General features: G+C 39.8%; 1 protein-coding gene across 5 annotated transcripts in view; it reads right to left on the bottom strand.

Moving 5' to 3' along the window:
* trim66 (tripartite motif containing 66) overlaps nucleotides 1-14,908 on the bottom strand; it is a 160,991-nt gene that overhangs the window by 30,092 nt on the left and 115,991 nt on the right. For all 5 annotated transcript variants that reach the window (XM_052029215.1, XM_052029213.1, XM_052029211.1 and 2 more), the window contains 5 exons: nucleotides 6,813-6,954; nucleotides 3,027-3,159; nucleotides 2,513-2,629; nucleotides 2,134-2,248; nucleotides 531-677 (listed from right to left, as the gene is read on the bottom strand). In XM_052029215.1, coding sequence (XP_051885175.1) covers nucleotides 531-677; nucleotides 2,134-2,248; nucleotides 2,513-2,629; nucleotides 3,027-3,159; nucleotides 6,813-6,954 — 654 coding nt within the window. The remainder of the gene's footprint in view (nucleotides 1-530; nucleotides 678-2,133; nucleotides 2,249-2,512; nucleotides 2,630-3,026; nucleotides 3,160-6,812; nucleotides 6,955-14,908) is intronic.

Raw genomic sequence — 14,908 nt, 5'->3', positions numbered from 1 at the left:
TGCCCCTCAAGATTTTATAAACCTCTACAAGGTCACCTCTTCAGCCTCCTATGCCTCGGGAAAATAGTCATAACCTATGCAGCTCTCCAGTCCCAGTAACGTCCCTATGAATAATTTCTGCACCCTTTCTAGCTTAATGACATCCTTCTTATAGGTAGGCAACCAGAACTGCACACAATACTCCAAGTGTGGTCTCATCAACATCTTGTACAAATGTAACATGACATCTCAACTCTTGTACTCAATGCCCTGACTGAAGGCAAGTGTGCCAAATGCCTTTTTCACCACCCTGTCCACCTGTGTGGCTACTGTCAAGGCATTATGTACTTGTACCCCTAGGTCTCCTTGTTCAACAACGGTCTCCAGGGCCTTGCCATTTACTGTACAAGTCCTGCCCTGGTTTAACTTACTAAAATGCAACACCTCACACTTGTCAGAGTTAAATTCCATCTGCCATTTCTTGGCCCACTTTCCCAATTGATCTAGATCTTGTAATCTTACAGAACCTTCTGGCAAGTGTACACACTTACCAGTTCCTTGCTGAATAAGAACGGGATGTTGTTCTTCTTGGAGACTGCCCAGTTGATGAAGTTTAACACATGCTCTAAGTGCCTGCACAAACCCATTACTGCTTGAAGCTGGTGCTCCAACTTAAGCCTCCGTTCATTTGTAATTCTCTAATCAAAAAGGAAAAGCAGCATTATCACCAAAAACAGCTTCAATTACGATGGAATCTCTGTCAGAAACAATTATTAATTTTTCAACTTGGACAAATCAGGAGCAGAGAAGCATACCTATGGATGCTGCTATAGATTCTCAATTCTAGTCAATGGACAGGTACTAGTACATATGCGTGCTAAATTCACTTGCCTCACATGCCCAGTAAGATGCTGAACTCAAAGTAGAGCTGCCCTATCTGCATTCTTCAGAGTTCAGCCCACCCTTGGCTGAAAAGAATTAGAGAACTTACACCAGAATCCTTGCCACAAGAATCACTGGGATAAATGAAACTGTAATGAAACAGTCAAACTCTGTTGCAAGGTGCCAAACCAAAGGGGTTGATTATCTCAAATACTCAAGGTTGTATGAAGCTGGATGATTTGTGACATTGCAGCATATTTCTCATCTCAGATATTACAGCTTTTCAGTCATCTACAGGTCTACATACAAAAAACAAGATTGGATGCATACAGTTGCCTTATCACATTGAATGATATTGTGTTCTATTCTGTCCAAATCATGTGTTTTCATTGTACAGTGACGATCTGTTTGAAGTAAACTTCAGTCCTTCAGGTGTATGCCATTTTCTCAACACAGTCCTTCCAAAATTTTCTATTCTAGGAAGAGAGGACTATTGCTTTTTATCCCTCAAATTTGGTTATGAAATCAATCTGCACAATTCATAGGTTTTTGCTTTATTTGTTTTAAAAATAGAACTGACAGTTGCAGTGCATTACAAATGTGCAACAGCTGAAATCAGCTCCTTAAAGGACTCAGAATTCAGGCTTGCAATACCATAAATGTAAATGTATTGCTCCCTACTGCATGTTCAACATTAGAAAAACAGCAAAACTGAGCCTCCATCTACAACAACAGAACTATCAGAATGCAAACCATGCCCAGCACCACCCCCACATACCTCATCTGGACTCACTTAAAAACCTAGATATATTGAAACAGGTTGTCTGCTTACTCGCAATCTGATTAATAAATGATGTCTGGCCCTGAGAGAATTAAAGAGCAGAAGAAAACAAGGCACAAAATAACCACACAAAAAAACTTTAGCACCCCCTCAGGGAGATTCATTGGCATCATTTTGAACACAGCTTTACAGATATTACATCTGCTTAACTGGCAGCTTAATTCAAAATACTTATATGTAATCGTGTTTTAATCAAAATAATTAAAAATGAAACCAGAGAGGAATTAAATGCATCAGATGACATTTACCCTGAACCTTTATATTGTACATTACATAAAATGACCTGCAACAATAACAATCACACACAAGGGCAAAACTGTCAGAATCTTTCTTAAAATCCCTTTGTCAACAAAGTCATGTGCAAAACCTGCAGTAGAGATTGTTTAATTGTAAAAGTGAAAGTAGATGTGTTGTTACACATTGTGCCTCACCTCCACCTGGTCCATCAGAACATTCACTCGTTTATTTAATTCATTTATCATGATCATCTTTGCCATCTTAATCTGATTTTCCACCTTCATCCGCACTTGCATTACTTCATTTAATCTGCAAGGCAGATTTTCATTTCAATAAAAATGCATTTGAATAGTCAATACATTTGCACCACTTTATTGGTTGAACTGAATAAATAATACATCTATTAGCTCTAATATTTAACACAAATACTTTTTATAGAAAACTCTACAGTCCACGATTCTGTACCAACACTGTTAGAGTCAAAAATTTAGCACAACTGTTCATGGGGGAAAAACCATCTTGGCAAACTAACTCTCATTCTCATACTTTTCAATTTAAACCAAAGCATGTTACCTGTCCTGTACTTGTTTTGCCGAGCTCTGCATGCTGACCTTTTTCTCTTCCATTTTCAGAGTCAGCTCCTCCAAAGTGACCTTCTGATTCTGTAAAACATCTTCCAGATATTTGAAACTGTGGGTGAAATTTTTTTTCAAGAAAAAAAGGTTACAAAAAAAATATCTGTGCAGCCACTGATAAACCTTATACTCTACTTTGTACTAATTTTGGTCTTCACACTTGGATGCTTCTATCACAATCTACTCCCATCCTTACTAGAGTAATTTCAGCCAGCACACTGCTAAGATACACCCTCACTCCTACTTTCTCCTGTCACGTGCCTTTTACAAAACTGATATCAGCATCTCCACTAATTTATGTAGTCTCTTACCTCTGGGGGCATTTATCCAATATATTAGACCGGGATTTTAAAAGTTAAAAACAAAAGCACCTGGATAGGAATATTGGAACATAATATTTCTAACAGTTACATGTTGAATAGCACTGAGCCGCCAATCCCCTTACACCTTACCTATGTTCTTTGTGTTGTGTTAGTTGGCAATTCCAGCAGGCCAACACATCACAGGTCTCACAGAATAGCTTCAATGGCTCTTTGGTGTGAAGTGGACAGAGCAGTGAGAACTCATGAACTTCACCCTCACTACCTGTAGATTAAATAAAATAGTACTCAAAGATTGAACAATCAGGATGTATACACATTTCAAAAATTAATGGCATCAATTAACAGCACAATTTAAATAGTGGTTTTACAGAAGTAAAGTAGGGAAAACAATACACTGGTTTTAACACTGTTTTCCTATCCAGAAGATACCAAATGCTCAAAGTCAACAATTCTAATTTTTCCCCAGAAAGTGCAAAATAAACAAGACCACTAATGTTTGTAGACCGAATTCACCCAAGTAAACAAGTGTGTAATCCTAAAGAGCACATCAGCAAACTGTTCAGTCACATGAAGGTACACGATAAGGTTCAGTTTTGAATCATAAAGTGGTTTTATTCTACAAAAACATAGAAACTTAAGAAGTTTATACCAAGGGTCTCACAGTCTAATCAATAATTTGTATGTTTATATGTATATTATCAAGCTGTCATCAAGAAAATTATTTCACCAATATATGCATTTCCTCATTTTCCCAATGTTCCAACCCAGACACACTTTTTTCTTTATTGTGTGCAACATTGCCTGCAAGGGCAGGGAGCTGAAAGTCACAGGTGATCATTCATGATTCAAGTTGCATACGGCCCTCATGGAGATAAGGAGAACAGCACTGCTGAGAGAGAATTTCATTTTTGCAGACAGTAGCAACCAGTAGAATCTACAGTCAATACCTCAGTGTCTAGACTTCAAGTCAATGATCTCTCATCAGTACTGAGAAAAATGAAGATATTAATATTTTCAAAAGCTTTTTTGATTGAAGTCCATGTCAAAAATTGGAAAGGGTAGAGTGTAGGAGAGAGAAATGATCTGGAAATTATCTCCTCAATAAATTCTTACAATACAGCTCTAAAAATTTGTTGAAATGATGGAACAGGCCATTCTTCTGGTTCCTTCATTTACTCAACCTTCCTGCTCCACTTTCCCTTCATGAATCTCTAGGTCCGTAATACAGGCTGTAATACAGGACCTGCCTTGTCTATCCAGATAGGACAGTTACAACACAAATGGTTTGCTCAGAGAGAAACCTTGTTGGATCCACCTTGTAACTGAAGTTGGCATCAGTACTTGAGTTGTGCAGGAGATAACCAACTGGTAATGCTGTCACCATTGACCCCAAAGATCAGCTGGCTATCCAAAGCTCTGGGTGGAGTTGAAGTGATATTGTTGACTACCGTACTATAAAAGCTCATGACCATTGACAAAAATTGGACACAGACTTGCATGATTTGTTGCCTGTGTTCACAGGATGCACCCCCTTTTCCAGAAACTGAGCTGCTTATAGAATGGAGCATATGAAGCTGCATGTGTGTAGCTAGCTCTCTTTTCTGGACCTGTAGGTATGTGAAAAAGCTGGAAAATTCCTATGCTCACTTTTCTTACTTGTCAGCATCCATGGGTGAAGATAATGAATTGTAAGCATCTCAGAAACATATTAAATGACCTACCTGTTCCCCACATGCATAGCAAGATAATAATGGCTCTAGAGGCATGTGCAAGGAGGCAGAGACAAATTCTTAATGCCATATTACACCATCAGTGGCACTGGTAAGCGACTGTCTCATCCCATGTCTTTTTTCTGAATACCCACACGTCATAATGTCTCCTGCTCCCTTTGCCTTCTTCTCCAAGCCTATGTAGCTCTTTGCTGAATTAAATGATACTGTTCTTTCTCCACGTGCACCCAACCCCTCCTTTGCGTCATCGGGAAACATCAAGAATAGGTCAAGCCCGTATTCAGCATTTCTGAACTAAGAAATTCAGGGAAACAATTGTACTTGTTTACTTGCGGTTCCCACTAAAAAATGCTGAGAATAATAAAGACGTGATCTTTAAGTTGAAGACAGACACCATTTTCTGTAAAGGGCTTGAAACAGGCTCAGAACTGCTCATAACATCAGACACATAATATTTAAACAATGCCCATGTTCATTGCCAGGGATCTCTGCTGAGACTCTGCACCATGTGGAATCACAGGCATCTTTGATTCTTCTCAAATTTGTAATGTCTTGAATTTGCCTTAGTGATGCTCCTTCCAAAACTGAGAACAGGTGAAATGCATCACAAATTCTGCACCTCTATATTTTCATATAAAAGGTATTTTTATAAAAGTTTTATACAAGAAACAATAGATATATGCAAGTGATCTCAATTTCTTATATTAATTTAGTAAACATGTTGATGTAGAAATCAATACACCATAACTGGAAACTAGATATTTGATCTAGTTCAAAGATTTATAGAGAGTTCTTGTTCCTACAAGGCAGAAATCCAATCAATGGGGATGGATGACATCATGAAACACAAGAGAAGCTCAAGTAAAGTACTACATTTAATGAGCACATTAGTTGTGGAAGTAGTTAGTCTAGAAAAGCTAAGTAGTACAGACAAAGAACATGGCTAAATGATGCAAGTATTGAGTAATACCAAAAACAACTGTAAAGAAAAATGGAACACAATAACTACAGGAGGAGGACAGGCATACACTGCAACACTAGATCGCGATTCTGATCATTCAAGATTTCTCAAATTTCTTGAATCGTGCATAATTTAGATCATCCAGACTTGGCCTTATCAAACTAACATTTCCATCAGTTCAGATGTGGCATTCATTTTCAATCACTGTATTTAAAGAAGCTAAATGTCTAAGAGTGCTGGAATCTCTAACTCTCATGTGAAGTTCAAGGCAATCCATGATCATCTTCTCAGAGCAACTAGGGATTTGGCACTGACAGCATCAGTCACACCTGGAGCACGAGCTGTATTTTATATTGGTCTGGTTAGTGTTTAAAAAGTGAAAAAGTGTGTAATATACATACCTTTATTTTGTCGTCATTTATGCCAAACAAAATAAAAATGGAGATGAATAATTTAGATGTCTTGGTACCCAATTTTCAACACAAAGGGCTCAGTTCAAAGGCCTTCAGAATTGTAAAGTTCGCACCATAGTTTCCGTATACAAACTTTAACCAAAATCTCAAGGCCAACACATTCTTCAAGGTGACTATAACATGGGGCTAGGTTTTGCAAACAAATGCCAAAATATCCCAGTGCAGTGGCTGGCATTCCCCATTTGGATTTCTGTCTTTGGTCCACAGGGAGCAGAGCTGGCTTCTCACCATCAGGAAATTCCAACAGATTCTCATCCTGTTTTTTTACTTTCAAAATTATACTTTATTCATTAAAAATTCTAGATATATAATACAGGACATTCAAATCAGGAGTTTTAAGAACAAGCCACGTCATTTCAATTACTTTAGGTCAGCAATGACATCAGTTCTCCTTCACAGGCATTCCTTCAGCAAACAGCCCATGGGATTTTTACATGGACTGCAATGCAACTAAGTGAAATGACAGCTGGGCCTTTAACTCTTTCCCATTGGGCCTTTGCAGCAGCTGGACAAGGCTTCATCATGTACCTCTGCACATAGCCCAACATTTGAGTGTGCCAGTTTACAGTAGGTTGTATCACTTCCAATTTGGTAAACTGAACAGCTCAGTTCTCATGTAATTATGGTCTCCTAAGTATAAGCAACCTAACTGATATATCACACCCTCAAAGTGACCGTGGCCATTTCCTGTAATTGAACATGTTTGGACCAACGAAACTTTGTGGTTCTCAGGAGCTGTACGATACCTTACCTGCAGCATGTTCTGGGGTTAACAGCTTATGATGTTTTGTATCTTTCCCATGCAAATGCTCTTCTGAACATGCACTGCACAGCCACTTACTGCAGTCTGAACATAACTTGAAGGCTGGTTTCTTTTCACATTCTGAGCAGTGCTGGCAAGAATAAACAAAGTGCAAGTTCAGCTAATTACTTCAAAAGCTGTAGACACATCCTCTCAAACTAGGTTAAGTTACTACAGTATCATCCTTGACAAGAAGAAACAGCATGTTACATGTTATTCAGAGACTATATCTTCAGAGTTATTTTCAGTAGTTTCTTAACTCAGGGATACAAGAGAATATTTGAGGCCACACATTGAGATTTCTTCCTTGAAAATATCATTGCTTACATATTACATTGTTAGCTCTTAAACTTGCAATGAGTGTCCTTTGCAATGAGCAGCCTTTCTCCAAAATCTTAGCTGATGGCTTTATATACACAATGCTTAGAAAAACCACAACCACTGTATTCTATTCAGCTGACCGAAAGGAAACAGTACATTGTAATAAAGTGCTATTTTCAGAAGAACAAATGATCAGAACAAAATTGTTAGTGAAGATTTGTTTTTAGCAGTAGGACAAGGAATGATGTGCTCCTCCCACGTATATAGAAGAACTGGAAGCCAATAGTTTCTCCAAGTAGCTTGGAGCATTTTTTTTTGTGTGCCATGTTTCCATTCTTAATAGAATCTGTTATTATAGTACTGAAGATCAAACAGAAAGCTTCAAGTAATTTCACTGGATCTGAATAGAGCAACCAGACTGACCGTCACTTCTCCTTCCATTTTAAACATACATTCCACCTTCCATCCACCACCACATCACACCATGCCTGTATTTACTTATCCTGGCTACTCCAACAGCACCTTGAAAACCTACGACCAACTGGAAGAACAGGGTGGCGGGTGATTGGGAACACTACCAACTCAGGTCCCCTCCAAGGCGCAGAGCATCCTCATGGGGAAACTACATCTAAATCTGAAACCCCCTAAATCAACAGCATTGTGGAAGTACTTTACCCAGAAGGACTGCAGTGGTTCAGCACCACATTCTCAAGACCAATTAGAGATGGGCAATCACTGCTGGCCTTGCAGAGAATAGCCGCATCCCAAAGAATGAACACACTTAAAAAAGACAGATACAGAAAATAATTAAAGTTGAAAAAAAATCTGGGCTTTAATGTTTGTTTTTAGTAATATAAATGATATAGCTATGTGCAGTTCTGAACATGACATCCAATGAAAAATAAGTTGGCTTTGGAGGGAGTGTAATGTTTATTTACTAAAATGATGGGACTCAGGTTACCAGGAAAGATTATTCTAAGTGATAACGTTCCCACGTGCCCGCTGCCCTTGTCCTCTTGGTGTAGATTTAGGAAGTACTGTGTAGCCTCGTGCAGCCAAGTCAACAGTGTTCCATCACAATCCTGGCACATGGCTTGTAAATAATGGAAAGGCATTGGAATAGAGAGGCAAGCCAATCACCATTTTAACCAACCTTTAACCCTACTCTTGTATCCTTAGTATTTATGTGGCTGGTCCAGTCAATTTTCTGATAACCCCCAGGATGTTTATGGTGCAGGATAGTACTGCTACTGAATATCAGGAATAGCTGGTTGGACTCTCTCCCTCTCTCTCTCTCGCCGGAAATGGTCATTACCTCACACCTTTGTGCACTTATACTATTTGTCCCTGTCAGCCCATGTCCAGATGTTGTACCGGTCTTGCAGCATTTGCTAAGAAGTTGCAAAAAGAAATCAACATTTGTACAATCATCAGTGAACATCTTCACTAAATGATCTACGAACCCTTAAGTAACTTAGGACCACAACAACTTAGTTTTTCTCTTTCTTCGAAAATACTGTTAAATCTAAATCGGACGAGTTCACATGTGTGCACATTGAAATTCATTCACTGGAGTTTTGTCCATTCACTTATTTTATTAATAAATGCCTGGTAATTTAATGCTACCACCTACACTACTTAGAATGCCACCTGTCTATGAGTCACTTCCTTTACATCCCATCATGTCATTTACGAATATGGTGAACAGTTGTGACTCCTGCAGAATGATTTGTTTTGAATTGCTCTAACAAAAGACAAGACACAGTGAATCAAATCATTTCCTTTTGTACCATAAGTCTTTAATGTCCTACATGGGGCATCACCCTCAGAACTGACGCTGTACATTTCAAAAGTAAGACAACGAGAACATAAACATGTCTTGATAACAGAAAGGCCACTTAACCTGTACCATTACAACACCAGCTTTCAAACATGTTTCAACACCCGAGAAGAATTGCAATGGGAAATCATAAGTACAGCCACAGCCAGGAGTTAGAGGCAGGGCACAAAGCAACTGACTTTACAAAAACAGGCTTCACTCAATGCCAATGGAGGTATTATCTAATACAGACATTTTGATTTTTCTTTAAAATACATCTCATTGAATGCTAATTCTTTTTAAAAAAAAGGCTAATCATTATACCAGGTACTGATTAGGAAATGGAGCAGGATTCAAGAAGAGTTGGAATGCAGTGTTACAGTTCCACAACATCAACATTATTTTCTAGATCAACTTTATAAACCCAAAAAATAGGTTGAGGGAACTCAGCCTTTTCTCCTTGGAGCAACGGAGGATGAGGGGGGGACCTGATAGAGGTGTATAAGATGATGAGAGGCATTGATCGGGTGGATAGTCAGAGGCTTTTCCCCAGGGCTGAAATGGTTGCCATGAGAGGACATAAGTTTAAAGGTGCTGGGGAGTAGGTATAGAGGAGATGTCAGAGGTAAGTTTTTTTACTCAGAGAGTGGCGAGTGAGTGGAATGGGCTGCCGGCAACGGTGGTGGAGGCGGATATGATAGGGTCTTTTAAGAGACTTTTGGATAGGTACGTGGAGCTGAGAAAAATAGAGGGCTATGGGTAAGCCTAGTAATTTCTAAGGTAGGGACATGTTCGGTACAGCTCTGTGGGCCGAATGGCCTGAATTGTTGTAGGTTTTCTATGTTTCTAAAAAAATCATCAGAATTTGCAGTCAGCAGCGAGTACCGTTGCCTTGAAGGGTGGAAAGAACCCCACGAAGATCTAGCAATGTCTGTGGAAAGGACAGCCCCTTTGCCAATGTTTGTTACCATTAGGCATCAATTCAAAGGAATTTCTGGCATCCTGCTGCTGTGATGTCATCTAACTGAGCAGCATTAAAGAATGGACATTAATAGCATACAAGGAAGCAAAATCACAATTTTTAATTAACTTCTTAAACATTAACCAGATATGATTAAGAGAGTAGCTGAAATACAATAAATATTAAAAAGGATTAAAGTCCCTTATACTTTGAAAAACCCGCCAAAGAAATTGGAGAAAGAAGCTCCATTGCAATTCCAGCATTTGATATGCAGAACCCAGTTATATACCCCATAAGTGGAGCTTAGTTGAGCAACACAACCACTGTATTCCTCCTAGTTTGAAATGTGCCATCCCGAATGTAATGTACTGAATAGACTCCAGTGCAGCCAAAAGGCAAATATTGAAGACTGAGCATAACTGAGAAAAGTGACAGCTGTGAGGGCTGAATATGAAATCACTGCAGAGTTGGCACTCATTCCAAGGATATCAACATGCATTCTGTTCTGTGCATCAAAACTCTGCATGATGGGGTATCGAATGCTTCACGCTCGTTGCCATGAAGTGAAAGTTGCTGTTTTGAATGCCCGAGTTTGTTAACAAATTATTTTCTAGATCAACTTTACAAATTTATATAGATATTTCAGTCCTATTTTTAAACACTGTCCTTCGAATTGTCTCAGATTTTCAAGAGGAATGCTGGTAAACACATTTAAAAGTTTATAAACATCTTTGCCAATTTAGCAAATCGAATGGCTTTTGGGAGCTTAACCACGTGTCCCCATTCTTCCTCCAAACGGTAGATACAACAGAGACCCCCAATCAGCAGCTTTGCCAGTTGAACTCAAAGGATATCAAACATACAATCCACTTTAATGGCAAGGAGGGTGAAACAATCAAAGTGTTCTTGACAATGTAACTTTCCTGGGCCTAAACATTCTCATTGACTCAGGCCTCAGAAAACTCGCCAAATTGCATCTGTTTTTTTGATAAGTCCTTTTTATGTGGGCAGATAGCATTCAACCCGCAATCATCACAAAAACAGGTAATCCGGCTGCAGACTGTCATCGACATAAATGTGACAACTCCCTTTGGGCTACATTTAAATGTTTACTTCCGGAAAGCTGCAAATCTAAACTCTTGTTTAAAAAAAATGGGTGTGGGGATAATAAACCCAAGCCAGTTGGTTTAATCTTGGTGGTGGGGGAAGTTGTAGAAATAATCAGGACAGAATTTGCAGTTGTTTGGATAAAGTGGGTTGAATAGAGAAAGCAAGCATGAACTCATTAAAGGCAAATCACATCTAATTAACTTGATTGAGCTTTTTTGATGATGCAACATAAAAGGGTTGATGGGGAAAATGTAATTGATGTTGTATGTATGCATTTTCAAAAGAACAATTGATGGTGTGCCACATAGGCAGCTCGCTAACAAGATTAAAACCCAGAATCTTATGGGGAAAATAGAGGTGGAGCAGCATAGACAAAAAATTGGCTAAGTAACAGGAAACAGTAATGATGTACTTGGACAACACTTTTTCTTAATGTATATTAAGACTTAAGAACTAAGCCACCTGGCCACTGAAGGAAACTCCATGATCCATCCCTATTTTGAATTAACTCAATGACGCAAGTTTGCAAAGTCCTCCAGGATTCAGAATTCCAAAAATTCACCACCTTCTGGGGGAGCTAATTTCCCCTGATCTCAATCAAAATGGTGTACCCCCTTGTTTAAATTTTTCTGCAATGTTCTTGCTCCCTATTATAAATTCTGTCTTTAAAGAGACGTTCCCCCGCCCCCCCCCCTCCCAATTTGCAATTACTTGTCTAGTCTATGGAAGCAGTTACAGTCTATTTTTCTGTACCTTACCAGTTCTCTCAAATTTTATCTTCCTTTTCTTTTATCAAGATTTTGGTACTCCTTTGCCGAGTTCCAAAATGCCCCCAATCCTCAAGGTTATGGTGTGATTGAGATTAATTAAGATAGGGCAGCATGGTAGCATAGCGGTTAGTGCGACGCTATTACAGTGCCAGCGATTGGGGTTCAATTCCTGTCGCTGTCTGTAAGGAGTTTGTACGTTCTCCCGTGTCTGCGTGGGTTTCCGCCGGGTGCTCCGGTTTCCTCCCACATTCTAAAGACATACGGGTAGGTTAATTTGGGGTTTAAAATGGGCAGTGTTACCACGCTGTAAATAAAATTTAATTTAATTTAAAATTTAATCTTTATTAGTCACATGTACATCAAAACACAGTGAAATGCATCTTTGCATAGAGTGTTCTGGGGGCAGCCCGCAAGTGTCGCCACGCTTCCGGCACCAACATAGCATGCCCACAACTTCCTAACCCGTACGTCTTTGGAATGTGGGTGGAAACCGGAGCACCCAGAGGAAACCCACACAGTCACAGGGAGAACGTGCAAACTCCTCACCGACAGTGGCTGGAATTGAACTTGGGTCGCTGGCGCTGTAATAGTGTTACACTAGCCGCTACACTACCGTGCCTGCCCCTACACTACTATGCTTGAAATGTTTTCACAAGAGGTTCTGCAGATGCCGGAATCTGGAGCAACACACACAAGATGCTGGAGGAACTCAGCAAGTCAGGCAGCATCTATGGAGAGAAATTAACAGTCACCGTTTCAGGTCGAGACCCTTCATCAGGGCTGGAAAGGAAGAGGGCAGAAGCCAGAATAAGGAGGTTGGGGGGAGGAGTAGACGCAGGCAGGTGATAGGCGAGTCCAGGTGAGACGGGGAAGGTAGGAAGGTGGGGGGGGGGGAGATATAAGAAGCTGAGAGGTGATAGATAGAAGAGGCAAAGGGGTGAAGGAGGAATCTGGCACAAATTAAAAATTTACGACTGTAACAAAACTTGGAGACGTAGTGAGCTGTGAGGATAATAGCAGTAAGACTTTGAGATATAGACAAGGGGCAGGTAGCTGACAGATTAAATGTAATGCTGAGAAGTGTTCTATTTTTGTAAGGAGGATGAGAAAAGCACAATTCTAAAAGGGGCACAAAACCAGAGAGATCTGGGGGGTATATGTTCCTGAATGCATACAGGGTCCCAGGATTTATAGCGAAAAAGACAAGAGGAGGAGAGCAAGGTGGTTATGATGAACCTTTAAAAAATACTTGTTCGGCTACAAAGGGAGTCTTGCATCAGTTCTGGGCATCACAGTTTAGGAAAGTGCCAACTTGTTCACCGAAGATGATAATGGCTAACATCCATATTGTTGCATGTGATTAAAGACATGGCATTCATTTAGACTAAGAAGAGAGGAAAACTGAAAGAATACATCTTCAGCATATTTCAGAACACATTACAGCCTATAAAGTATTTCTGATGTGTGGTCACTGTTGAAAGGTAGGAAAAGTGATGGCCATTTTGTCTCACAAAATGGCACATTAATAAGGATCAGATATTCTATATTTTCTGATATTTATTGAATGGTATGTATTGGTCAGGATACCAGGCAGTGGCAGGTACCCTCACAACATTTAAGCATCTAGATGAGCACTTGAATTGCCAAGGAAACTATGACTGTAGTGCAGCAGTTAGCGTAATGCTTTACAGCACCAACGACCCGGGTTCAATTCCCGCTGCTGTCTGCAAGGAGTTTGTACATTCTCCCCGTACCTGCGTGGCTTTCCTCTGGGTGCTCCGGTTTCCTCCCACATTCCAGAGATGTATGGGTTTGGAAGTTGTGGGCAAGCTATGCTGGCGCCAGAAACGTTGCGACACTTGTAGGCTGCCCCCAGAACACTCTACGCAAAAAGATGTATTTTGCTGTGCGTTTCAGTATATGTGTGACTAATATAGATATCTTATGTTATAATAGGCAAAGCGCTGGTAAATAGGATTGGTACAGATGGACACTTGGTGGTCAGCATGAAGACAGTGGGCCAAAGGGCCTGTTTCTATGCTGAATGACTGCACAATAATTCCTCTGCTCTTCTTAACTATAGTGCCATGAATTCCTTTATGCTCACCTCAGTGGGCAGTTGAGGATTTGGTTCAGCATCATGTCCATGAGACCATTTGGCAGTGCAGCACTAAGGTGTTAACTCAACCTCTTGTACACAAGCCCCTGGGTAGGACTTCAAATCTTCCAACTCTAGGCAAGGGTACAATCAACTGAGTCATGGCTGACAAATCTTTATTTCTCAATATGACTAAAAATGTTGTGACTAACATCTATGTGATCCTCTAGTGCTCTGTTGGACTTGCCCTTGTAACATTCAATTCCCCTGATTATAATTGCTATGGGTTTTACGTCACTGGCAATTCTATTCATAATTTTGGTAATTTACAGCTCCCAGCTGTGTATTCAGTAATTGACCTTTTGCCCTCTTCTCATTTAAACAAGCTCTTCTTTTGCTAGAGTTCATTGATTGAAATTTTAAGAAGAACAAATCATGGTTAGAAATTTATCTCAGTGCCCACTTCTCAGATTATCGTCTGCCATTATTTAATTGCTTATAAATTACAATGCTGCATTGCCGGCACATTCTGTGCAATCATGTAAAATTTTTGCATTCAGAAACTATCCAACACAGTGCGCTCACTGAACTTGCAGAATCACAGAAACTTATAGCAGAGGTGATCACTTAGTCCACTGTCTCTGAGCTGGCCTTTAGAAAGAGCAATTTTGCTTAATTCCCACCACCGCTCGTCCCCGCCTCTCATCCACCTTTCAACCAATCCTGCTTTTTGTCCCCAGATACAAGCGTCTCGGCCTCAAAACTCCAATTATTAAAATTATTCATGGAATCAACTGCAATCATAATTTCAGGAACAGAGTTTCCCATTCCAATCACTGTTGAAAATGTTTTCTCATCCCTTCTGAAATCTTTTTACCAATGACTTTAAATCTATTGACCCACTTGTCAGAGAGAATTGGTTTCATCATATACGCCATCAGAACCATCCGTTTTCATAAGCTCCAC

Source organism: Pristis pectinata, chromosome 14, assembly GCF_009764475.1.
Source record: "Pristis pectinata isolate sPriPec2 chromosome 14, sPriPec2.1.pri, whole genome shotgun sequence".
Taxonomy (NCBI): Eukaryota; Metazoa; Chordata; class Chondrichthyes; order Rhinopristiformes; family Pristidae; genus Pristis; species Pristis pectinata.
This window is presented reverse-complemented; position numbering and strand designations above follow the sequence as displayed.